General features: G+C 52.4%; 1 protein-coding gene across 2 annotated transcripts in view; it reads left to right on the forward strand.

Moving 5' to 3' along the window:
* Positions 1 to 5,369: 5,369 nt before the first annotated feature.
* ACOT11 (acyl-CoA thioesterase 11) overlaps positions 5,370 to 26,760 on the forward strand; it is a 53,433-nt gene continuing 32,042 nt past the window's right edge. The window contains exon 1 of one of the 2 annotated variants that reach the window (XM_086717066.1): positions 5,370 to 5,641. Coding sequence is in view for 1 of the 2 variants with exons in the window: in XM_086717065.1 (XP_086573191.1) it covers positions 11,503 to 11,535 (33 nt within the window). In the remaining variant the exon portion in view is untranslated. Of the gene's footprint in view, positions 5,642 to 11,372; positions 11,536 to 26,760 lie in introns of those variants that run through there. The other variant, XM_086717065.1, reaches the window with a different exon arrangement.

A 26,760-nucleotide genomic window follows, 5' to 3' on the forward strand; every position in this document is an offset into this window, starting at 1 on the left:
CATGACCCCCTGAGATCAAGAATCGCATGCTCCAACCAACTGAGTCAGCCAGCAGCCCCTGAAATTTTAAAGTACATTTATATTAGTATGAATATATGAAATACTTAGTAATAAATTTGACAGAAGATGTGTAAGACTTGTAGCTGAAAACTACAAAATATTGCAGAGAGAAATTAATGAAAACCTAAATAGATGGAGACATATACCATGTTCATGGATCAAAAGACTCAATATTATTAATGTCAATTCTTTCCAAATTGATGGATATGACACCATCCCTATCAAAATCTGGGCAAGCTTTACTTTATTTTATTTTTAGAAATGGACAAGCAGATTTCAAAATTTAAATGCAAATGCAAAGGACTCAGAATAGCCAAACTATTTTGAAAATGAACAAATCAGTAGGATTTATGTGATTTGGTTACAAGACTTCTATGTGAGAGTAGTTGGGAAAATGTGGTATTGATCTAAAGACAGACATGCAGATCAACAGAACAAAGTAGAGAGTCCAAAGATAGGCCTCCACACATATAGTCAATTGACTTGACAAAGGTGCTAAGGCAATTCAGTGGGTAGAATTATAATCTTTTTAACAAATGGTGCCGGGGGGCGCCTGGGTGGCTCAGTCAGTTGAGCGTCTGACTTCGGCTCAGGTCATGATCTCGCGGTCTGTGAGTTTGAGCCCCGCATCGGGCTCTGTGCTGACAGCTCGGAGCCTGGACCCTGCTTTGGATTCTGTGTCTACCTCTCTCTGCCCCTCCGCCATTCATTCTCTTTCTCTCTCTCTCTCTCTCTGTCAAAAATAAATAAACTTAAAAAAAAAATGGTGCTGGAACAACTGGATAGACACATGTCGGAAAAAAAAAAAAAAAAAAAGAACCTCTATCTTTACCTCAGACCAAATATGAAAATTAACTTGGAATAGATCATAGTCGAAATGTAAAAGCTTGGGGCACCTGAGTGGCTCAGTCTGTTAATTGTCCAATTCTTGATTTTAGCTCAGGTCATGATTTCATTGTTGGTTCTTGGGTTCAAGCCCGGAGTCAGACTCCATGCTGATAGTACAGAGACTGCTTGTGATTCTCTTTCTCTCCCTCTCTCTCTGCCCCTCCACTGCTCGTTCTTTCTGTGTCTCAAAATAAATAAACTACAAAAAAAAATTTTTTTTTTAATGTAAAAGCTAAAACCATAAAATGTCTAGGAGAAAGCATAAAAGAAAATGCTAGTGACTTTGGAGTTGGCTATTTTTTTTTTTTTTTAAAGGGAGAGAGAGGCAGGGGGAAGGGACAGAGAGGGAGAGAATCTTAAGCAGGCTGACGCAGGAGTTGACCTCATGACTGTGAGATCATGACCTGAGCCGGAATCAAGAGTGGATGCTTAACCGACTGAGCCACCCAGGCAACTCTTGGCAAAGATTTCTTAAGTAGAACACAAAAAGTCTATGGTATAAAGTAAAAAAAATTGATGAATTAGACTTCATCATAATTAAAAATCTTTGTTCTTCAAGAGACCTTACAAAAATGAAAAGATGAGTCCCAGATTTGGAGAAAATATCTGCAAAACATATATGCAACGGAGGACTCGTGTCTACCTATGTATAAACTTATATTTAAAAAAATTTTAGGGGCGCCTGGGTGGCGCAGTCGGTTAAGCGTCCGACTTCAGCCAGGTCACGATCTCGCGGTCCGTGAGTTCGAGCCCCGCGTCGGGCTCTGGGCTGATGGCTCAGAGCCTGGAGCCTGTTTCCGATTCTGTGTCTCCCTCTCTCTCTGCCCCTCCCCCGTTCATGCTCTGTCTCTCTCTGTCCCAAAAATAAATAAACGTTGAAAAAAAAATTAAAAAAAAAAATAAAAAAATTGTAAATTGTAGGGCACCTGGCTGGCTCAGTCGATGGAGCATGTGACTCTTGATCTCAGAATGTCATGAGTTTGAGCCCCATGTTGCGGGTAGAGTTCACTAAATAAAAAAAAGAAAAAGAAAAAAATTTAATTGTGGTAAAATATACATAACATAAAATTTACCATCTTAACTAATTTTAGATGTACAGTTAAGTAGTGTTAAGTATATCCATATTGCTGTTCAACCAATCTCCAGAACTTTTTTTTTCTTGCCAAACTGAGACTACATCCATTAAACAACTGCTCATTTCCTTCTGCCCCAGGCCCTAGCAACTGCCATTCTTTTTTTTTCTTAATTTTTTTTAATGTTTATTTATTTTTGAGAGATAGAGAGAGAGAGAGAGAATGGGGGGGGGGAGGCAGAGAGAGAGGGAGACACAGAACCTGAAGCAGGCTCTGGGCTCTGTCAGCACAGAGTCCAACGTGGGGCTTGAACCCATGAACCGTGAGATCATGACTTGAGCCGAAGTTGGATGCTTAACCAACTGAACCACCCAGGTGCCCCTGGCAACTGCCATTCTGCTTTGTTTCTATTGATTACTCTAGTTATCTCACATAGTGGACTCATACGGTATTTGCCTTTTCGTGATTGACTTATTACACTTAGCATAATGCCTCAAGGTTCATCTATGTTCTAGCATGTGTCAGAATTTCCTTCCTTTTTAAGGCTGAATGTATTCCATTGTATGTGTGTACCACATTTTGCTTATTCATTCATCGGTCGATGGACATTTGGGTTGTTCTTACCTTTTGCCTATTGTGAACAGTACTCCCGTGAACATAGGTTGTACAAATATATCTTGGAGAGCCTGTTTTGAATTCCTTTGGGTATTAAAGAACTATTACAATTCAATAATAAGACAATCAACCCAATTTTTTTTTAATGGGGAAAGATTTGAATAGACATTTTACCAAGGAAGATACCCAGATCAGTAAGTCAGTATACAAAAAGATGCTTAACAACATTAACGGACAGGAAAATATAAATGGAGCCCACCATGATGAAGCACTGTGAATCCACGGAAATGATTAAGGTTAAACTCGCTGACCAAGTGCTGTGAGCATGAGGAGGAGTTGGGACTCTCGCATGCCACTCGTGGGAATGTGGAATGATACCACCATTGTGGAAAAACGTTGGCAGCTTAAAAAATGTTAAACGTACACCCATCATATGACTTGACCACGCCTAGGTATTCCGCTCCTAGGTATTTACCTAAGAGAAATGACAGCATATGTCCACACATGGATTTGAATATGAATGTTCATACTAGCTTTATTTGTATAACAGCCAGCAAATAGAAACAATCCAAAGTCTGTCAATAAGTGAATGAATAACCAAATTGCGCTATAACCATAAAATGGCATTCTACTCAGCAATAAAAAGGGACAAATTATTGGTGTATGCAACATACATATGAATTGCAAAATAATTATGCTGAGTGAATGAGGCCAGACAAAAAAAGAATGCATACTGTATGATTCCATTTATATAGCCTTCTAGAAATGCAGCCTAATCAAGAGTGACAGAGGCAGATTATTGTTTGCCGGGGATGTGGGGGAGGGGGCAGTGTGGGGCAGAAGGGAGGGATTACAAAGGGCTATAGGAAGTTTTGGTGGTGACAATATGTTCATTACCTCTGTTGTGATGCTTTCGTGGATATATATGTGTATATATATATATATGTATACATAATATGTATGTCAAAACTTGTCAAATTATACCCTTTAAATATGTGCAGTTTATTGTATGTAATGATATCTCAATCAAGCTATAAGGCAAAAAGAAATAAATTCAAGTAGACCCATAAAGAGAAATAGTATGTAGCAATGAAAATTATGGACAGATATTTACGATAATTGTTGAGAGAGAAAAAAAGCAGATTACAAAACAATATGTCCAATATGGTCACTTTTAAATTTTTATTATTTTTATTTATTAAAAAAAAATTAAAAATGTTTGTTTATATTTGAGAGAGAGAGAGAGACAGTGCTTAAGCAGGGGAGGGGCAGAGAGAGACAGAGACAGAATCTGAAGCAGGATCCAGGCTCTGAGCTGTCAGCACAGAGCCTGATGCAGGGCTTGAACCCACAAACCATGAGATCATGACCTGAGCTGAAGTCGGACGCTCAACCGACTGAGCCACCCAGGTGCCCCTGGTCACTTTTTTTTTTTTAGATAACCTGAATATCTATGGCATTCACCATTTGATTATAAAGAGTGTCACATTAAAATCAAACCATGGTTTATGCCAGCCCAGATCCATCCTGCCAGTGTGGGAATTCTCCTTCCCTGTAAAGTCCCCTGTCCTTTATGTTTCTGGGTGTCCCCACATGTGTCTCAGTGCACTCAAAAAGCGATCTCAGATGTTATTTGCTGTTGCTGACACCAGCCGAGCTGAGTCTCCTGCATTAATGTTGCTAGCGGAGCCAGAGATAGGCCCATGTCACTTGTCCGTGTGACCATGTCGCACGTGCCAAGCCCCATGCGTGGGTTGCCCAGCAATCCAGCCATGCGACTCTTGCACCCTTAGGGGGCTCTGAGAACATGGCCAAAGCAAAGTAATTGAGAAAATGCCCCATCTTGTGTCATGGTCAGAGGTCCCCACAGGAGAGTTGCGTGGGCCCCAGGGGTGGCAGGATGATAGCTCTCTTTGCTGCACACTGTTCTTTTCTCCAGGGAGGGGCAGGGACGGGAGGAGTTCAAGTACCAGCCTCTGTGAGGTGTCCGCCATGATTGACTCTCCACCCCTCCCATCCTGGTGTGGAAGCCACTACCATTGCCAGACTCCTCCTCCCAAGATCTGGCGTCTTTCAGGAAGCACCACCATCCTCTGTCAGGTCCTGATGAGCGTGTATCGCAAACGTGAAAACCAATGGAGACTTTTCCAGGCAGCAACTTATGCCCATGACCATATCATATATTTCATGTCACATCATATTACACTCTATAACATAACATATGCAGATGCACTCGGAGAGGGGGGAGGGGGGTCTCCACCTCCCCGGTTGGCAGGTCCACGTTTTTCAGCTCTAGTCTGGTTGGAAGCACATGCCTTAAAATACTATGATTCTCTCTGAGCGGAGCGATCATGGATGGCATTCATTTTCTTTGTTCTTTTCTGAACTGTCCATTTAGATTTTTTTCTATCAATACTCATTAGGGCAAAACAGTGTGTCTGGCTCAGAGAAGCTGGGTCCCAGCACCCAGCTCAGTGTTTGGCACATAGTAGGTGCTCAGTAAAGGTGTGACCGAACAGCAGGTATTACGTTTCTGGACTCTGAGGGGCTGACTTAGCAAGAACAGGCAGCGGCTTTTGCGCCCTGGCGCCTGTCCTGCTCCACGTGGACACTGCCAGGTCCGGCGCCCACGTTTCCGCTTCTGCCCGGCGCCCCGGGACTGACGCCTGGCGGGGCGGGGTGTCTGGCGCCGGCTCAGTGCCCTGGCCCTCTGCGATCGCTGCTGCCGCTGCAGCCCGGGGCCGCCCCACCCGTACCGGGGAGGGGAGGGGAGGGGACCAGAGTCGTCGGGAACTCGCCCAGGCGCCCCCGCCCGCCGGTCTTTTACCCGCTGCTTCCTGTGCCTCCCGCAGCCTCTCCTAGCCTCCCCCATCAGGCTCCGCTTTGGGACCTCGCATGCCCGGTTCTGAGCCTCTCCCCGCGGAGCTGCTTCCCCTGAAGTTCCCAGCAGGCTCCCCCCGCCTCCGCCCTGCAAGCAGTTGGGTCTAGAGGGTCCCACCACTTGGGTAAGACCCCCCCCCCCCCTCCCCCGCCGCGCCCCTCCCCTGCCTCCTGCCTGGGAAAGACTGCACTCCCTAGGATCCCCCTGCTGCTGGCTGCTCCTCAGCCCCAGCACACTCTCTAGGCAGATCTGCCTCTACCCCAGGACTGGGCTCCAGACAAGCCTTTTGGTGCCTGATACACTCTTGCTTGGGCAGGCTGAGGCATGAAGAAGCGTCCTGGGATTTGAGCTGAGCTGGGCGGGCCTCTCACCAGGATGGGGGAGGCTGGCCCTGGGAAGGGCCTGTGGACTCACACTCCAGAGGGTGCAGCCGATGCTGACTCACTTAGATCTGGGGTGGGTGGGGGAGCCCTAGCCCTTGTTGTGAGTAACCTCCGCACAAGGGTCCAGTGTGAGGCTGGCTGGGCCCAGGAGTTCCTTCCTTCTGGCCCCAGCAGATGGAGGTGCTGAGAGTGGGGCAGGAAGGGCATGTTTGAGCCCACTGGTCAGGATGGAGTTTAGGATTGGCTGGACAGGTTCAGGACTCTGTTCGTGCATCCCTAATCTGGCCTCCATGGCTTGTTGGCAACCCCCCTCCCCGCCCCCCCCTCCCGCCCATCTCTACTACCTGTGTCTTCTCTCCTCTGCACTGTTGACTGGCTTCCCACTGCTTTCTTTGCCCAGTTTCTCCACAGAGGGCTGTAGTTCTGAAGGGCCCTGGCCTTGGAGGAATGTTGATGTCACCTCTACTTCCTGTATCACCGCCTCCTTGCTTTGTTCCTTCCTCCTGTCCCCCTTCTGTTTATCTCAAAACTTCCTTTATTCTGCCATGCCAAGCCGAAGGGGCCCCCAGAAGGAACTGGAGTCTTTAGACTGGAGAATAGGAGAGAATGACATTCCTGCACTCATTCATTCATTCATTCATTCATTCATTCATTCATTTGATCATTCATGTACACGTGTGTTTATTCCCATTCATTCACTCACACATTCCCTTGTTCTTTCACATTCAATTATTCCTTCATTCTTGGGACACTTATACCGAGCATCTACTATGTTCGAGGCCCTGAGTGTTTGGTGGGGGCAGGATACTCTGATGAATCAACTCCATCCCTGATGGCAGCCATTCAAGGTCAAGAAGGAGAAATTAGCACAAATCAGCCCAACTTAAGAGAAAAAGCAGTATGAGAGATAAAGCGCTGTGAAGTGTGTGCGTGTGTGTTTGTGTGTGTGGAGAGGGGACTGAGAAGGAGGATGGAATTTTCACTTAGGAGGAGCTCAGAAGACTTCCTGGAGGTGGTGCCATCTGAGCCAGGCTTGATGGGGCCCAGGGTTGGGATGTAGAGCTATCAGAGGGCATCAGGGAACAGCAGGAACAAAGGAAACCCCAGGTGTGTGAGGGGACAGTTGGGAGCTCTTTTCATGGCTTGAGACTATTAGAAGAAATAAGTCTGGATGGGGAGGCCAGGGCCCGGTAGAGGACAGGACATGTGCTCCCATCTCTCTGCCCTCTGTCAGGCCAGGAGAGCAGCCGCGTTCTGGGTGACCCAGAGCCATGATCATGGGGTACTAGCAAGATCCTTGTGGCTATTAGGGTTCTTTGATTGTTCAGCAGTCTTAGACGGAGTGAGCCCTTCAATCTTGGATGTAGGTAAGTGGAGCCTGGGGTAGTAGATGTGTGTTTGGAGCAGGAGAGAGCTCTAGGTTCTAGCCCATGGAGGGGTTCAGCTAGGGCAGTTCTGAAAGTGGGAGTTGGAGTGGATGATGTCAGAGGTCCCCAGAGAGTCTGTGGTCCTATCTGGAAAGGCAGAAGAGGGAATTCCTGGGAGTTTGTTTATGTATTCATTCATTCATTCCCTCCTTTGACCCTATACCACTTCCTGACTGACTTCCTCCCTCCCCCCTTCCTTCCTTCCTTCCTTCCTTCCTTCCTTCCTTCCTTCCTTCCTTCTTCCTTCCTCCCTTCCTCCCTTCCTCCCTTCCTCCCTCCCTCCTTCCTTCCTTCCTTCCTTCCTTCCTTCCTTCCTTCCTTCCTATCAGTACTAAACTCTTGTTCTGGACAGACCCTGTGCTGAGGACTCAGGTGACTCAGATCAACTCCCTGTCCGTGTGAGTTCCCAGTCTCATGGGAGAGACAGACCCGTGCCAGAAAGTGACAACCCAGTAACACTGTGGCATATAAATGGAGGTGACTCCACTGGGTTTTGTCACCGAGCGGGGTGGTACAGCTGAAGAATTAATGCAGACATTTGTCTTCTAGCCAGGAAGGCCCCATCTGTGGGGCCAGATGAAGGATGTCACGTGGGAAAAGAAGTGTTTGTGGCAGAAAATACTCAGGGTGCCTGGGGCTTGAAAAGCAGGCTTTCCCTAGACACGGGAGTCCCCAGAGGCACACTTAAGGACCATGCCTTTGGGCCATGGGCACCGCAAGCTCATTCCACGCCAGAAATGAGCCTGCAAGATTTGAGAACCTCTAGAGAAGTTCTTGGTCAGCATAAGCTGTAGGCAGTTGTGTGGAGTGGTGGTTACACTTGTGGGCTCTAGACTTAGATCAGAGTTCAGATCCTTAGGCTACTCTTATCAAGTGCATGCCTTGGGACAAATGACGCTTTGCCTCCGGTTTTCCTCTGTAGGAGAATGATAATCATAGTACCTTCCTCCTAGGATGAGTCCTGAAGGTGGTAACCTCTATGACGTGCTTGCCCAGGGTGTGTGAGGAGAGCTATGACGATGGCAGTGATGATAAGAGTGATGTACAGTCAAGAGCTGTCCCACAATCTCTGGGTCTCATCCACCCCAAAGTATGGCTCTCAAAGTATGGTCCCTGGACCAGTAGCGTCAGTATCACTTGGGATCTTATTAGAAATGCAAATTCGGGGCGGCTGGGTGGCTCAGTTGGTCAAGCATCTGACTTCGGCTCAGGTCATGATCTCACCGTTCGTGAGTTCGAGCCCCGCGTCAGGCTCTGTGCTGACAGCGTGGAGCCTGGACCCTCTTCCAGTTCTGTGTCTCCCTCTCTCTGCCCCTCCCCTGCTTGTTCTCTCTCTCTCTCTCAAAAATAAACATTAAGCACAATAATAAAATAAAGAAATGCAAATTCTTGGGCTCTCCTGGAGCTTTACAGGAGATGTGGCCCAGCAATCTGAATTTTATTTAAAAAAATTTTTTTAATGTTTATTTATTTTAGAGAGAGAGAGTGTGCACTAGCGAATGAGCAGGGGAGGGGCAGAGAGAGAGGGAGACCCAGAATCCGAAGCAGGCTCCAGGCTCTGAGCTGTCAGCACAGAGCCCGACATGGGGCTCGAACTCACTGACCATGAGATCACGACCTGAGCCCAAGTTGGACGCTTAACCAACTGAGCCACCCGGGCACTCCGCAGTCGGAATTTTAAAAAGCCCTTCACATGATTCTGCTGCAGGCTGAAGTTTGGGGACCACCGACCTCACTATCACTTAAGACCTCTTCTGTATCCACTTTTCCAGGACTGTGATTCATCTAGGCACGTGGCATGTTTCCTATGTTTAGGGCCCTGGTCTGGGGGCTGATGGGAGAGGGCACAGAGATGAGTAAGATATGGTGTCAGCCCTGAGGGGGCTCCCGAGTGAGTTGGGAAGGGGAGGCAGATCCCTATGGAAATATTCGTTGAAGTAACGGACCCGACAGAACTGCCAGAGAGACACAAGTCAGTTCCATAATAAAGAGCAGAGAGGAGAGAGACCTTTCTCTTTCTCTGCAGAGAGCTCTGGTTCTCTGTTGCTTGTTCCTGACAGTATACTGATTCAACCTTGCTGGAGTGCCTCTCATAAGTCTTACTGAAGTCTCTTGTATTTTGTGCCTTGCTGTGGGGTGGGGTGGGGGGGGGGTGGTCGGGGTGGTGATTCTAGACAACTTCTCGCAGACTTTGGGTAGCTCACTTTTCATCCCCGGCTTCAGTGTATCCCTCTGTAAGGTGGGGGGACCAGACTGAGTCCAGTGAGTCTGGGACATTATGGACTGCTGGGGAGGGGGCAGGCTGGGGATCAGAACCTCTCCGGGTTTCCATTCCCTCATCTGCACAGCGGGGCCCTGAATTGCCCTGGCTGCCTGCCTGGATCCAGTGAGATGAGCTTTCCCTTCTCTGGGCTGTTTTTCTTACCAGTCGAGGGAGGTCTCATGATTCCTATCCTGTTCACTTCACGTGGCTTTTAGCATGTGGAACATGTTCTTCATTCTCAGAGCTTCTTGAAGCCCCAGCCCTGTTGCCTGGCATTCAAGGTCCTCCTCGACAGATTCCCAGCTTTTTTTTTTTTTTTTTCCTGCAAGATGAGAATCCTTACTGTCTATTACTGCATCCTGTTCTGTTCCTGTTAGGCCTTCTATCTCATCCCTCTTCTCAGCCTATCCAAACCCATTCAGTCTTCAGGCCAGAGAGCACCACCTCCTCCAGGAAGCCTCCTAGATTGCCCCAGTCCTCCGTGCCCTCCTTGGACCATCTTGCTGTCTTTTAAGGTGTGACTTTAATTTCTGACTTGGTGACACTGGACTGCTGGGTCTGTTATTTCAGGGGAAGCCTTGAGCTCACAGGGGTGGACATTAAAGCCCTTGACTCCTAGAGCAGGGAGGCCCAGAGACAGGAGGGAACTTGTTGGCAGTCACACGGCACATTAGTGAGAGAACCAGGCCCAGAACCCAGGTGTCTTAGGCCCGGGGGCGGGGGCAGGGGGGGCAGTGAAGATATCATTAGGTGTGTGGGGAATGAGCTAGAGGCAGTGAAGGGCAGAGGCCTCAGATCCGGCTGACCTGCGTTCCAACGTGGCTTTGTACTCAATAGCCGTGCCACCTGGGGCGTGTCACCTACCCTCCCCAAGGGACCTTCCGGTGGGGTTGGAATGAGGACCGGCACCAGGCCTGGCGCACAGTCGGTGCTTGGTTATTGTGAGGTGCTCATTATTACTCCCCATCCATCCGTCCACCCCAGCTCCTCTGCCTGGCTCTCGCGTACCTTCTTCTCTTAACCACCGAGGACTTTATTTTATGGCCCCGTCGTGAAAAGTCCAATGTCAGCGTCAAGGCCTCCTCGTTAAGCCTCTTGCAGAAGTGAGAGGGAGAAGGGAAAATCTGGGTGGTCTGTAAGTTGGCAGTGGCTACGGAGGGCCCCGGGGCGGGTGCCCAGGGGGGCTGAAGCCTGTGAAGCTAATGAGGTGAGATTTAGCAGATGCCACTTTAAGAAAAGTCACATTGCTCATTGTAAGGAAACGAGGGGGTGTGCCCTGTCCCTGGCCAGTAGCTGCACTGGGCTGCACTTGGGGGCAGCACTCCCAAGGGTGAAGAGTCCTAGCAGGTGGGGCTGGTGTCTCTCTGGGAGGCTGCTGGCAGTTCCCTGGCCTCCTGCCACCTTCCAGCCTGACCCTTGTGGACAGATGGAAACCTGGTGACCATTTGGCCAGGCTAACTGGCTGGGGACGGGAAGGTGGGAACTCCGGCCCCCTAGGAAGGACCCTGGAGCCGAGAGACCCCCTGAGAAGGATGTCAGGGGCTGGAAGCGACCAAGTCTGGCTGTGGCTGGAAGCGAAGTGCAAGTCCGGCTAGGTGCCCAGTGGGCGGGCACAGGGCCCCCTGACATGGCTGGGGCCCAGTTGGCAGCCTGTCTCCTTCCTCTCCACCAGGCGGGCACAGGAGCCTTGGGAGGGGGTGCTCTGGGAGGAGGGGGGCAGAGGGCAGTGTGAGGACGGGCAGGACTCAATGATAACAGCTGGGCTCAGGAGGGGCGGGAGCTCCGGAGGAGGAGCAGGAGGAGAGGCCGACAGGCTTCATTTGGAGCCAGAGCCTGGCTGTTGCTCAGGTTACCAGTGTCTCTCTCAGAGGGTGCGACCAACGGTGTGACCAGCTGGTGGGGTCTCGCCGCAATGATCCAGAATGTCGGAAATCACCTGCGAAGGGTATGGAGGGCGGTGGGCTGGGGGCTGATCGGAGGCAAAGGAGAGGGGGCTGGAGGTTGCGGGGGTGGGGGTGGTCCCGAGAGAAGATCGAAGTTTCCAGTTTAAGTCAGAAGTTCTATGGCTTCTCTCTCATTTTCCACGGACCACTTTCCAGCTCTCTTTGAAGGAGGAATGGCAGAACTCCTGGGCTGGTTTATTAGAAGCAACAATCCCCAAACCAGCCCCAGGGGCCGTTAGCTCCCCCGAGGGCTGGCTGTGTCTGCGCTGGACGCTGTCTGCGTCTGGAATTCTATTCTGGGGGTGTGGGTTTCTCCCAGCGGAGTCCTGTGCGTGTGTCTGCTGCACATCTGAGCTCCGTGGCTGTGTGTCGTGCTGGAGTTCAGGGCTCGAAGGCCTTGACTCTGAGAGATGTTACAGGGCTGGGGAGGGGGTGTGTGAGTGGGCGAGGGTGTGGCAGGACCAAGCCCGGGATTCTCAGGGACGATAACCTCTTTCAGAGAGCAAGCTTAGGACCAGGCGTGGGCTGTTGGAAAGGCGTTCTGCAAGGTGTCCTGGCAAGACCACGTTTCCCTGGAATGTCTTAACGAGGACTTTGGAGCTGAGATTAGATACTGAGGCATGGGACAGACCCAAGTGTTCATCATCACCGCCTGGCGGGATCCTTTGATCCGGTGAAATGACTGGCAGGGGTTGTGCTGAGCATAGAGTGGGTATCCTCTGAGGATGTTTTCAGGAATGCCTTTTGTGAAAGGGGCAGGGGTGAATACATCTCTTACTTATCCCCTCCCTCCGTCTGCATGACGGCCGCTCACCTCAGACCTCGGCACCCTCACCCCCCAGGACGCCTTCTCCCTGCTTCCCTGATTCCACAGCTGGCCCCTCCAACCGCCCTCCCCTGGAGGGATGCTTCTAACAGGGACACGTGATTATTCCCCACCTGCTCCGCCGGCTGCCTTCAGTACAACGTTCACATTCCTTACCTGCTACCAAAGGCTCTTGGTACTCTGCTTCTGCTGCCTCTCCCCCCTCATCCTTCCTTCCCCACCCCTGTGCATTCAGCGTGGTGGCCATACTGAACTGCTTGCCACTGCCTCAGCTGACCACGTTTGTTCTCCTCTCTGTGCTGTGGTCCGTACTGTGCTTTTTGCTCGGGTGGCCCCCAGCTTCTTTCTGCCCCCTGGAAGATTCCTTCTGGGCCCTCAGATCTCAGCTTAGATGCTGTCTCCTCTAGAAAGCCTTCCTAGATTTCTCAGGGCACAGGGAGCCTTTGTGTTAGTGCCCATCTCTCCCACCAGCCAGTGAGTTCCATGAGGCTGCTCTTGGTGTGCCCGGCGGAGGGCTGAGCACGGTCAGGGTCCCGGACAATGCCTAATGAATGAATGGGCACAGGCAGCTTCTCAGTGAGGCCAAGGGTGGGATCTGAGAAGCAAGGTCCCATCTCCTGAGCACGGGGCAGAGAGCGTTTTCCAGGCGAGGCTATGTCTTGGGTGCTGCATGACTTTTTTCCCATTGATCCCCATCAGTAACTGGGGAGAAGGCAGTGGAGAAGGGATGTATCATCATCACCGTTTTACAGAGATAACAGTATCATAGTAGCAAATCTGTACGTAGTGCTGGCCACACCTGGGCACGATACCAAATGCTTTGTATATATTAATTCATTCCGTTTCCTGCGAGGTAGGTACAGGTATCATCCCCATATCCCAGATGAGGAAACTGAGGCTCAGAGGGGTTGAGGACTTGCCCAGGCTCAGGATCACACTGGCAGGAGGTGGCAGAGCTGGGATTTGAACTCAGGCAATCTGGCTCCAGAATCTGAGCTCTTAGGGAGCCCGAGGCTCAGCCCAGCAAAAGCCCAGAGTGAGATTCCAGCCCACACATTCCGAGTCTGAGCCCAGGCAGCCTTTTGCTTCCCCAATACTCTCCTGCCCACTCTCCTGAGCCGGGGAGTGGAGGTAAGTGTGGGGGTGGAATTGGGCTCATGAGGTGGCATGGGGGACCTCGTGCCGGCTGAGCACACTCAAGCCTTGATTGCCACCTGTGGACCATCTCCTGCACGCAGATCTGTTTTTTCCAGAATTCTCTTAGTTCCCTGGGAAATATAGGACGGTTTGGGATGATTTTCTGGGTTGTTACCAAAGCTGTTTTTTTTTTTTTTTTTTAAATTTTTTTTCAACGTTTATTTATTTTTGGGACAGAGAGAGACAGAGCATGAACGGGCGAGGGGCAGAGAGAGAGGGAGACACAGAATCGGAAACAGGCTCCAGGCTCTGAGCCATCAGCCCAGAGCCCAACGCGGGGCTCGAACTCACGGACCGCGAGATCGTGACCTGGCTGAAGTCGGACGCTTAACCGACTGCGCCACCCAGGCGCCCCCCAAAGCTGTTTTTAATGAAAAGCAAGCAAATCAAAAAACCCACTGGGGACAAAGAAAGCCAGGTTGACTGGGAACAGAAGGGAGGCCTCAGATAACCCGTAAGCTTTGCCGCACAGGCTTTGGGGGCCCTTGTCAGTATCCTGTGACACTACAGACACGGGCGTTTTGGAGTTAGGTGGTTCTGGCTCTTACCTGCCACTGGGTACCCAGCGAGCTCTCGAAACGCGTGGATGAATGAATGAATGAGGCGGTGAGTCTGCTGCCCAGCTTGGGGAGCAGGGTGTGAGGGAGGAACGCTGCTTGCCTGTTGGGTGGTGCCGGGAAGGTCCTCCTGTCCTGTCTCAGTCCTTGCCTCTCTGAGTGGAGGCCCTCTCCTTCCCCATCCGAGGTGTCAGACTGTACTGGGGACTGAGTCCCGCGCTCCTGGTCTGGCAGGGATCCGCTGGAGCCCTAGTGGGAAACTGGGAACCTCTGCTCAGCCTGCGTTCTAGCCTGGTCAAGGTCACCTCCCGGGAACTTTATTTACTCTGGGGAAGGTGATGGGGCTGTTTATCCCAGCTCCCCTGAGGAGACCTGCACCCTGGTAGTGTTGCCAACAGGGTGGTGGCAGATCAGAAAGAGCCACGGGTATCTGCGCACGTGCTCGTGTGTCCACCAACCTACACGCTGCTCCCAAGCCCTGGCAGTGATCCCATTGCTTCACCTTGAACCTGAGGACAGCTGGAGGTTCTCTTCCCCGGCCCAGCCAGCCCCCCAGCCTCACTGAGGGTCTAGTTCAGGGTATGAGGAGGTTTTAGGCACAATGCTTGGCCACCCCTGGATTAGAATCCTTTCTTCACCCCATGGCTCCCCATCTCTGGTTGTTCTCTGAGGTTCCCAGCCTTGACATCCTGGGGTTCAGGGCTTTGGTGAAGGGCTTGTGTACCATCTTGAGGTTGGTCCTGACAGTGAAAGGCAGGGGCCTGTCTGCCTGGAGGACCCCGCTGTGTGGTGAAGAGGGGAGACCCGCAGGAATAAAATGACATGACTATCGTATGGTATGAGGGCAGAAGCTACTGAACGGATGAGTGACTATGAAAGCTCAGAAGGGCGCTGTTGTGCCCGGAAGGCTTCCTGGAAGAAGAGGCAAGACTCAGACACTTAGCCTGAGCCTGTTCAGGAGCCCCACGCGAGCCCTGGTCTCAGCCACGGACAGACACCCTTAGCGGTTGGAGTCTGGAGGGCTCTTCTTCATGCTTCAACACCCAGCTCAGCCATCGTTTTCCCTTCCAGTCTGCATCCTGCCGGCTCCCAGAATTAACGGCGTCTCCTCAGGACACTGTGCTGATTGCATTTGTTGCCTCCACAGGGATTAGCGCGTGGCAGGTACTGAGTACTCTGTGATGAACCCAGGCTGCTGTGTGGAGACACAGTGAGAAAGTGTCGAGTCGTCTGCCTGGGGTTACATGGCTCTTAAGTGGCACTGCTGAGATTAAGCCCAGATTGTTGGAGAACTGGGAGCTGGGCAAGAATAACGAGAGAGGTTCAGGGGAGGGCTCTCTGAGCTGGCGACAACGAGGCAGAAACCTAGCAGTTGAGATGACGGCCAGGGGAAGAGCTGGAAGAGCATTCCGGGCAGAGGGAACAACATTCAGTTAGTTGCAGGCTCCGTGGTGTGAGGGGGCTCAGCGCATCTGAGCTACCGAGTGGGGGCCGGTGTGGCTTGGACAGGAGTGAGCGTGGAAGGGACTGAGGTAAGGGTGTGATGTGCTGCAGGCTGGGGGTCCGGCCCTTATAGGCAGGGTTTGGGGTTTGGAGTGCTGGCAGTCGTATCGTCCTGCCCGCTAGCCTGTGTGGTCCTTGGGGACGTGCTGGTCCCAGACTTAGTGCCAAGGTACATAGTCCCTGCACACTGTGCTCAGAGAAGCTCAGAGACCTAGGGAAACACATCATCATGGCTCCTCTCTGTCTGGCCAGCGCCATGAAGGTCCTAGCCACCTTCCCATCCACACCCTGACCGCCCACAATAGGAAGGTGGCGATAGGCCTGGCACGCTGGTACAGACAAGGCGCGGAGAAGGGAGATGCTGTACCTGGGCTCGTATGGCTGGCGCGAGACTTGGCATCCCTACCTGCGAGGCCGAGACACCCCTCTTCAGCCCCTCTCCTGGCCAGGGCGACATCTGGAAACTCTGTGCGTCCAGAAAGTGGCCTCACTGTCACACTCAGACCCACCCCATCACAGCCGAGCTTCACGCACTGGCAAATGCAGATTTGGGGCTGATCACCTGCCCCCACCTCACACGCACCAGGGTCTGGGGACCTGTGTCTGGTCCAGGCCGGGCCAAGTATCACCAGCATGTCTGGACAGCTGCTCACGAGTCTGGAGAGCTCACTTTAGGGACACTGACTGTCTTCACCCTGTAGGCCTTCACTTCCTCATCCGTGAACCAGGTCTGTTCCTGTCGATCTTGCTAGATCGTTGGCAAGATTAAAGAGTTGGGAGGAGTGCGGAGCTTGGCACACAACTGGCCGTGGTAAACGTTGGTCCTTCTCTTTTCATCTCTACTGGACTTCAGTTCCCTTAGTGTTTCAAAGCCAGGGTCAGTTGGCTGGATGAGGTGGTACAAACTAACTCATTGTTGGGTACCTGCCACGTGTCAGACACAGTTAGCTCTGCTGGGCTAGTGGTATTCGTCTGGTGTGACATATAAGAAGACCAAGGCTCTAGCCCTGAGCCACTCAGAGCGAGTTAGAGAATTCAGTCTTGTCTGAGCCCAAGTTACAGCTGGGCAGGGGCCCGGGTACCATGGCTGTTCTCCTTGTCCTGGGCCGACCTGGCCGAGCGGAGAAACTGACACCTCTGCCTCGTGCCTGCCCTGTCCTGTGTCTCCAGGGACAGATGGTGCTGTCGGCTGGGTGCTCTGCAGCTCCCCTGGCCGCAGACCTGCGAGCTCCTGCCATTCTCCAGGAGCAGGCTCCTTGTGTGTGGGAGGTGGCATCAGGGCAGTGATGGAAAGGACCAGAGCCTGGCACTTTGGGGACACTGGGATGAGTCAGACTGGACCTGTCCTTAGGTGCCCGCAGGCCGATGGGGAGACAGAGGGAGGGACACACCACTGATGACAGCAGAGCGTGGCCAGGCTGTGACAGAGGGAAGCCCAGAGGTGGCCCTTTACCAGCCGAGGGGGCCAGGGCAGGCTCCCTGGGGGAAGTGATGGGTTAGCATGGCCTTGGGGGCCTTTTCAGGTCAGGAAGCCCGGTCCAGGCAGAGGCATCCGTGCGTGAGATGTGGGAAAGAACTTGTTCCATTAGCAATGGTGAGAGAATTTGGCAGTGAGCCCTTGAGGAGTCCCTCTCTGGCCCCCTTGCCCATGTGATACGTATATCCTGCCTGGGGGCTCCTTCAGTAATAATAATTTGCCCTCAGCACATCAGACATTAATTAATTAATGTCAGTAGACATGAAGCATGAAGCATCTCTTCTGGAGAGGTGGCTTTGGTGGTAAAAAAAAGCAAAAGCCCAGCTCCAGCACCGAGGGCAGAGTGCCCTTAGGCAAGTCCTTCAGACAGCCTGGGTCTCGGTTTCCTTTCTTATACAAGAGGGATAATCGTCCCTCACAGAGTTTTGGCGAGGGTTACACGGTGGTATGGCTACAAAGCCATTGTATAATGTATATAAAGGCCTAGAACATGGCAGGTACTCAAAAAATTATCGTTGGGGAGGGTGGGGGAGAAGGGGAGATGTTGGTCAAAAGGTCCACACTTAGTTATAGGAAGAGTAAGTTCTGGAGACCTCGTGCAGCGGCACGGGGACTACCGTTAACCATGTATCACAGACTTGAAATCTGCTGAGAGAGTAAATCTCAAGCGTCCTTATCCGCAAGGGTGACTGTGAGGTGACGTGTTAGTTTCACGGTGTGTACGTGTATCACAGCATCACGTTGTGGGATCTAAATATATACAATTTGTATTTGTCCATCACTGGGACACCAGGGAGCCATGGGACCTGGCCCCGAGTTCAAGGAGTCTCTTATCTTCTCCTGGGTGCACCCACTTCATAGACTGGGAAGCGCCGTGCATGCCTTGTCCTGTCTGGCTGTTCAGAAGCCCAGCGGGTCGGCCGCTGGCCGCAGCAGCTTCTCTGCTGTGGCCCCGAGAGGCCCATCCCTCCGGATGGGCTGCACGCTGCCCGGGGTGGGGGTGGGGGGAGCGGTGGTGACGCTGAACCCTGGGCCTCTCCACTCCTTTTGGTGACCTCTAGAACAGGTTGCGATCTGCCCCCGGGGTGTGGCCCTGCCAGGTGTGGCCCATTCCCAAGCCCAGGAAGTAGTCAGAGGTCAGGAAGGGAGCGGCCCTTAGGCCTTCCTAAAGCAGCCTCAGGCTTCCAGCACTCTCCAGGGCTGAGCTGAACCAGGTGGGTCCCCATTTCCGTTTGGTCCCTTAGGGAGGGTATGGAGAGACCCAGCTCCTGTCCTTCTCTGGGGATACTACCCGCTGTGAAATGTGGGTGGGTGGGGGCGGGGACAGATAAGTGGTCTGGAGTCCCAAGACTCTGGCTGGTTCTGGGCTAGAGGCTAGCGGCTACTTCTTTCTTAGCGTTCATTTCCACGTCTGTAACTTGGGACTGTGGGGTGGTCGTGGTCCCGGTCACTTGAGGCTGCTTTGTGCCAAGCAGGTTAGCACCATGCTGGCCTTGACACAGAGGAGCCGAGTTTTAAGATTGAGGCTTTGGGGGCGGTGGGGGACGTGGGGGAGGGGGGCTGGAGAGAGGAAGGGGCCCAAAGACTAAGTGAGTTTGGGGCAAAGAAAGGGGCAAGCCCAGCATTGCTCCCAGCACCCCCACTCCGCACCCCAGGGCCTCCTGGGACTCTGAGTTTACCTGATCCCCACCCATCTTGCTTAAGACTAAGAGAAGGTGTGTTTCATTGTGCAAACTGATTCTCAGCAAGGCAAACAGGAGGCTGAGAGGGACTTCTGAGCCCGCTACGCCCTCTGGATGGGCCACTGTGAGGGTGATGATGGTGGTTGGGGTGCTGAGGTCCCTACAGCTCAGGGAGACGGACTGGTCAGAGACCACCCCACCTTCAGCTCTTTCTCATATCACCCAAAAGGCAAACCATGGAATATCTCCAAAGTGCCAGGCTTTGTCTCGGAAGTCCCACGGGCTGTGTGACGTAATCTGCCTCCAGGGCTGGCCATGCCCCCTGCGGCACCCCTGCTGGGCTCTGGAGTCACAAGAACCCAAACCCCTCTCCCCTCTGCCTTTAAAAATTTTTTTAGGGGCGCCTGGGTGGCGCAGTCGGTTAAGCGTCCGACTTCAGCCAGGTCATGATCTCGCGGTCCGTGAGTTCGAGCCCCGCGTCGGGCTCTGGGCTGATGGCTCAGAGCCTGGAGCCTGTTTCCGATTCTGTGTCTCCCTCTCTCTCTGCCCCTCCCCCGTTCATGCTCTGTCTCTCTCTGTCCCAAAAATAAATAAACGTTGAAAAAAAAATTAAAAAAAAAATTTTAATGAAATGAAATTACGTTTATTTAAGATATTAACGTTTGGTGTCTTAAATGTTTGTTTATTTATTTTGAGAGAGAGAAAGAGAGCGAGCGGGGAGGGGCAGAGAGCGAAAGAGAGAATCCCAAGCAGGCTCTGTACTGTCAATGCCAATGTGGGGCTCGAACCCACAAACAGTGAGATCATGACCTAGGCTGAAACCAAGAGTCAGATGCTCAACCAGCTGAGCCACCCAGGTGCCCCTATTTTTTTATTTTATTGACAGCCCGCCAGTGGGAGCGAGGGGCAGAGAGAGAGAAAGAGAGAATCTTAAGCAGGCTCCACACTCAGTGCAGACAGAGTCTGATTCAGGGCTCCATCTCATGACCCTGGGATTATGACCTGAGCTGAAATCAAGAGTTGCTCGGTCGGTTAAGCATCTGACTCTTGGTTTCGGCTCAGGTCGTGATCTCAGGGTTCATGAGTTTGAGCCCTGAGTTGGGCTCTGAGCTGGCAGCGTGAGCCTACTCGGGATTATCCCTCTCTCTCTCTCTCTCTCTCTGCCCTTCCCCTGCTTGTTCTCTCTCTCTCTCTCAAAATAAATAAATAAACTTAAAAAAAAGAATTGGATGCTCAACCGACCAAGCCACCCAGGTGCCCCTCACCTCTGCCTTAAAAAAAATTTTTTTTAATGTTTACTTATTTGAGAGAGAGTGAGAGAGAGAGAGAGAGAGAGTGAGAGCACGGAGGGGCAGATAGAGACTTGCATGTTCTACCCACAGAGCCAGCCAGGTTCCTCTCCCCTCTGCCTTTTACTGGCCATGTGTCCTTGGGTGGATCTTTCCATATTCCCCGAGTTTCCTTTTCCTCAACTATGAATGAGGACTCCTGCTTCAGAGCGGAGTGGAGATTCAAGGACCCACAAGGACTAGGCCTGGCACACAGTAGGGACACAATAGATGGCAGCCATAGATTTCTAAAATGGGATCTTCAAGCTCCTGAGAGGGCAATTCTTGGACAGCCTGTCTGTTAGCAGCTCATTGGCTCAGAGAAATCCCTCTCCTCCTGGCTGGATCATCAGCATCCAGATGAGACCCCAGTACCTCCTAGCCTCTAAGCCAAACAAGATCCCTCCCCTCTACCCATGTCCCTCCCCTTCCAACTACTTTCTGGTTTCTTTGCTCCCCTGTCCTAGAAAAACCTCTGCAAGAGTTTTCTGTGGTCCCTGCTTCCACCTCTCTACCTCTCATCCTGTCCCTAGTCCGTGACTCCTGTCCTCGCCCTCCCTCTGCCCCCTTATAGCTTCTCTGCTCACCTGCTGGGACAGCTCAGCACCCCGCACCAAGAGGCACCCCCCTGGAGACCCACTCTCTCCCGGTGTCTTTGCAGCTCACCCAGGGTCCCTGTGGTCCCCTCTGCACGCTGCTCCCTCCCACCGACTTCTAAATAGCTCTGTCCTTGCTCTCTCCTTGGATGATGTCTGTCCTACTTACTGTGGCTGTGTGGCAAACTACCCCCACACCTAGTGGCTTCAAATGAGACCCGTTTTATTGCATCTTGAGATTTTGTGGGTCAGGAATTTGGGCAGGGCTTGGCTGGGTGTTGGTGGAGGTTACTTGGTGGTATTCAGCTGGTGGATGGGCTGGCCTTGGGAATCCAAGATGGCAGCACTGGTATCTGGTCCCGGGGTAGGAATGGCCAGAGGACTGGGCCTCGCTGAGACTGGCCACCCTGCTGTTCCTCTGGCAACCAAGCTTGTCCCTGTTCTTCCTTGGGATCTTTGCACCCTCTGTTCCCCTGCTTGGAACTCTGTGCCTCCAGAGCCTTGCATGATCGCTCCGGCTCGTCATTCATTCGGATCTGGGCCACGAAGCCTCCCTGAGTACCTAGCTCAAATTAGATCTCCTCGTCCACCCCTTTCTGTCTTCATCTCATCCATTGTTTCTTTTAGTACTTTTTAGTCTCTAAAATGATCATGTTCCTTTGCTTGTTTATCGTCTGTCCGTTAGAGAACATGTTTAATGTTGTATTCACAGCATCTTGAAGGGATGAATGGGAGTTTTAAAAAAGATTGATGTTGATCCGCAGCCAGAATTGGCCTCTTTCTAACCTTGTGCATCCCTGTTTGGTCTTTGTGTGTGTGTGTGTGTGTGTGTGTGTGTGTGTGTGTGTGTGTTTAGATTTTATTTTTTAAGTAATCTCTATACCCAATGTGGGGCTCAAACTCATGACTCCAAGATCAAGAGTCACATGCTGTACCAGCTGAGCCAGCTGGGTGTCCCTGGTCTTAGTTTTGTATTTTACTGAGACCCTCCTGTCTTCTGACCTGGCCAGCCCTCAGATTTGTAGCCTGAAGCCCGTCACCAGGCCACATGTAATACAGCCTCCTTGCTTTCCCTCTCCTGCCTGGTTGTCCTCCCATGCCACCCCTCCCCTGGACTCCCCCTCCCAGGGCTGGGTCTCACCCCGCTGGAGGCTGCCTCCTTCCTGTCACAGAATCCCCTGCCCTAAACACATCCCCACCTTCCACCGTCACCACAGCAGAGGCCTTCAGCAGCAATTGTCACTGTTGTAGACGGATGAAATCGTGAGGACATGGCCATCAAGCTAGAGCCACCCCAGCAGCCACATAACTTAAAGAGCGACAGAAAAACTTAAATGCAGGCAGATACCACGAATCTCGTTCATTTCATCCGCTTGGTTTTATGTTTATATGTTACAGCCTTTTAGGTGGCCATCTGTGACTGGGTTTGTCTTCATTACAGCCATTTGGTCAAATGTTGAACGGACCAGACAAATGTGACACTCCATTGGCGATACCTCCAGGTTTAATTTAACACATTTCCACATTTTTATTGAGCACTTACAATGTTCTGGGTCTGTGCAAACGCAAAATGCACAGAATGTGTCTATTCCTGTGGCTCGAAGTAAATGGCTTAAGGTTATCTAGGGAGACTGAGGAGGGGCCAGGGTTCTAACATAGCTTCTGTCCACTGGACCTTGCTCCGGCCCTCCCGCTAGCCCCCTGGCCTTCCTGTTTGTTTCCTTCTCTCTGTCCTGCTCATTGTTTCCTCAACAAACCTTTCTCGAATTCCTCTGAGACAGTGTAGGGCATGTGGGGACAGGTATGAGAAGGCCATCTTGCAGCTGGAGAACTTGGGGCTGAGGGAAGGTTCTGGAGTGTGGTGAGTGCCTGGAGAGAACCATTGGTGCACCTGTTCAGCACAGCAGCCTCTGCCAGAGTCCAGGCCCAGCTCTGGGTCTCTACCCCTTCGGCCTGGCGACTCGGGGCCTTAGAAGCAGCCCCTTGAGGTTGGTGTTCCTTTGCTAGGCCTGTTCTGAGGCCTGGTTCACGCCTTGCCGGTGTAAGGAACGCGTCCGTAGATAACGTCAGCCTCTCACTCAGGCCACTCTGCTTAGGGATGGTTTCGTGAACACTTTAGGGAAGAAAACATTGGTGTGCTGTGTGAAAGGTGGGCCCGGGGCAGGCAGGAGAACTGGGGAGCACTGGGGGGGGGCCTCCTGCTGAGGGTGGGAGAAGGGGCCCCACCTGCTGGGGAGGACAGGACCCTATCCCTTGCACGAGGGGCCCGCAGGGGCTGGAGAAGGAGCTGGGGCCTCAGAGGGGCCTTGGGCTGCCAGCTTCCTGGGCTGGGAAGTCCCAGCCCGGGGCCAGAATACCTCCAGCAGGGCTGAGAGCAGCTGAGGCCTGAGGAATGTGTGCAGCAGGGGAGTTGGGAGGGGGCGCCTTCCTGCCTCTTTACTTCTCCCTCTGCTGAGTGCCTCTATCTGTCTCCTTGCTTCTCCTTGCTGCTCTCTTCCCTCCCAGCCTCTGTGCTGTGACCCCGTAGTTTCCTATTCTCTCTCTCTCTCTCTCTCTTACCACCTTTTCCTCCTTCTCTCTCTGTAATCTCTCTTCTCCCCACTTCTCCCTTCTGGCTCTTTCTCCCTCTCCCCTTTGCCATCCTGGAGGGGCTTGGGGTCAGGTGAAAGGGCTCGCTCGCAGGATCTTGGGTGCCTGTTGCCACGGTGACCAGAGGCAGGTCTGGTGGCAGTCTTGGCTCTCTGTCAGGGAGCACAGGCAGGGCTGTGATGAGGGGAGAGGCTGGGCTTTCTCTCATAGTCCCCACAGAGCCCACCTCACTGCCACGGGCTCCAGCATGGGGGTGTTGCCCGTGAATGTGGGTTTCTGGCTGGCTACTATCAGACTCGTCTCCCCTGAAGGGCCACACAGTGGGGGCCGATCGCGCTGGGGGTCTGATTGCCTGTGTTCAGATCCCTCCTACCTCTTTCCGGGGTTTACTGGAGGTAGGCGGAAGGGGGTAGCAAACAGCCCCAAGGCGGGGAGCGTCAGGGAAGCAGCAGTGAGTGGTGTGGGGGGCACAGAAGAGCTCCGACAGGCAGGCCCACTCCTCAGTGGAAGGGTGTATGTCAGAAAGGAGCGAGCCCCCCGTCTCTGGGAGTGAGCAAGCTCATGCTGGACCCCTGCCGAGACATGCGGTAGCTGAGACTCTTGGACCCGAGAGAGGTAGTCTAGCCGACACCAAGTGTCCTGAGATCTGAGGATTCAGAGTACAGTGTTCAGCTCTGAGAGCTTGCGGGTTCCTCGCCGGTGGCGGCCACCTCCCTCCCTCACAGGCTGCTGGGCCTTGAGCATCCGTGGGACAAGTGCCTTGACCCCAGACAGGGAAGGGGGAACGGGTAGTGATTATCATCGCTGTTGCCTGCAGTGAGGGGAGGAGAGCGTGTGTGTGTGTGTGTGTGTGTGTGTGTGTGTGTGTCCGTCCTGAAAGGGCCCTCGACTGTGGCACAAACGTGCGGGATGCAGCAGTAAGACTAGAGTGGCCGAGCAGCCTCGGCCTTTGAGTCAAACAGACTTGAGTTCCAGCCCCAACTCTGCCCTTACCGAGCCTCTATTTTCCCATCTGCAAGATGGAGAGAGCAACAGTGGATAACAGAGCTAGAGCTGTGTGTGAAGATGAAATGAGATGGTGCATACAGCACAGTACCTGGCATATGGTAAATATTTAAAGAAGGTGGGAGGGGCTCCTGGGTGGCTCAGTCAGTTGAGCGTCGGTCTTCGGCTCAGGTCGTGATCTCCTGGTTTGTGGGTTCGAGCCCCGCGTCGGGCTCCGTGCTGACAGCTCAGAGCCTGGAGTCTGCTTTGGATTCTGTGTCTCCCTCTCTCTCTGCCCCTCCCTGCTTGTGCTCTGTCTCTCTGTCTCAAAAATAAATAAACATTGAAAGAAATTTTAAAAAAAGACGGTGGGAGGGTGACTGCTCTCAGTCTCCTCTGCGATTTTATAAATGAGGAAGGTGGGGCCAGAGAAATGAAAAACTGTGCTCCCAGGCCATGGGTCCTTCGTCGGGGGGCACACTGCCAGGGCAGGGCCCAGACAGTACAGAGGGGTGGGCGTGAGGGTCCTTGCAGGGGGGCCACACGCAGCCAGTGCCTCGTCCTCCAGCTTCCACACAAGCTCCCTCAGTGTATCCCCTGTTCTGTGCGACTTGCCATCTAGACCTTGGCTCCGGGAGGACGGGGCCCACTCCGGCAGGCCCCCCTCCGACTCACAAGAAGCGAACCACCACCATTTACCAAGCACCTGCCATCTGCTCCCTCCTTTCCACCTCAGGACAGGCTGCAAAATACTCCTTTACAGAGAGGGAGGGGTGCATGGGGGTGCCTTGCCCTTGAACCGGGAGGAGGGGAAGCAAGTTGCCTGGGGCCCCTGCGCTTCTGAGGGCAGGTCTGGGATTCACGTGTATTCTGCCCACCTCCGGAACCCACTGTCCCACGCTGTCTCCGCTCCCCATGGTTCCATTTCCCCAAAGTGAGAAACCAAGGCCGCTGACAGCCAACTGCCCCCTCACATGTGCACAGCACTTCACGGTTAGCCGGATGCCTTTGGTTTGGGGACCTCCCTTAATTCTCACGCTACTCTTGGATGCAGATGGGGTGGGGGTATTTGGTTTTTTTCTTCCCCCCAAGGAGGAAACAATTTCTCAATAACTTACCCAAGGTCTGCCTGACTCTGAAGGCCTTTGGACAGAGAGCCGCCCATGCCTGTTTCCCCGTCCACACAAGCAAGCAGTTTGTAATCCATCTCCAAAGCCCTTCTCACCCTCACAGTGGACGAAGGGGCTGTGGTACAGATGGAGGCTAGAGGCCAGCACTCTGTGCTTCAGAGCTGGGGGACCTTGGACAGGACTTGGGACTTCTCCAGGCTCGGGTCCCCTGTGTACCTTCCCAGGGACAATGCCTCAAATATGAGGTATGAATGGGAAAGCATTCAGAAAATGCCCTCCTCACCCCGTCTGGCCCCTGGCAGGCTTCTCAGTGGGACAGGGGGAGTTTTCAAGATGACCTGGCTGAGGGTAGGTGTCAGATTTCAGACAAGGTTATTTTTACCCTTGGGGGTGGAGGGAGGCAGGTGGTGTTTAGGCTCTCTGTTCTAGAATGGGGTGAGGGTGCAGGAGTGGGAGTGGGGTCTCTAGTGGGGAACCTCACCTGACCTCATGGCCGGCATTCTCCCTGGGGTGAGTGTCTACATGGGGTGACACTAGTGGCGGTTGGGGACCCACTGAACAAACTCATTCACTTGGTCCACAGTGAGCCAGGTGCTGTGCTGGGCCCTGTGGACACCAGGAGGAGAAAGACAGGGCTCCTGCCTGTTGTGTCTTCTGGTCTAGGTCACCCAAATACTCCCACGGTGCACTGAATGTTGTTGGAGTGGAGAGTATTAGAGAGGGGAGGTACGTGGTGCCAGGATCATGAGACTGGGGAAGAGGTGATGGACACGAGGGGTGAATAGGTTTTGCAGAGGTGAAGAGCACTCTAGAGAGAGGGACCGGCATAAGCAAAGGCCCTGTGGTGGGAGGTGTGACAAGCCCCTCTGCGAGGCCTCATGGGCCTTGGTAAGGAGTTCTTCCTGTATGCCAAACCCTTCATGGTTAAAAAGAGTCTTGGAGACTGTCTAGTTAAATGTCCCACTTGACAGATGAGCAAACTGAGACCTAGACAGCTAATCATGAAACCTAACATTTTTACCATGCTAAACACTCTTGCTTCCAGTATCTTTTTTAAAAAAATGCATTTGACATTTTATATTTAATTTAAGTTAAATTAGCAGACTTCCCTATTATTTGTCTAAAATGGTTACTCTTAAGAGTTAAAAAATAATATTAATTTATCAAGGTGAAATACACATAACGTAATTAACCATTTTCAAGTACAGTGCAGTGGAACTTAGTACACCCACTACCTCTATCTGGTTCCAACCTTTCCATCACTTCAAAGTGAAGCCCCTTAACTTTTAAGAAGTGTCTCTCCTTTCCTCCTGGGGACAGGAGGACCCTGGTGACCACCAATCTGCTTTCTGTCTCCA

This window comes from Puma concolor, chromosome C1, assembly GCF_028749965.1.
Source record: "Puma concolor isolate L17-30 chromosome C1, mPumCon1.1.hap2, whole genome shotgun sequence".
Lineage (NCBI taxonomy): Eukaryota > Metazoa > Chordata > Mammalia > Carnivora > Felidae > Puma > Puma concolor.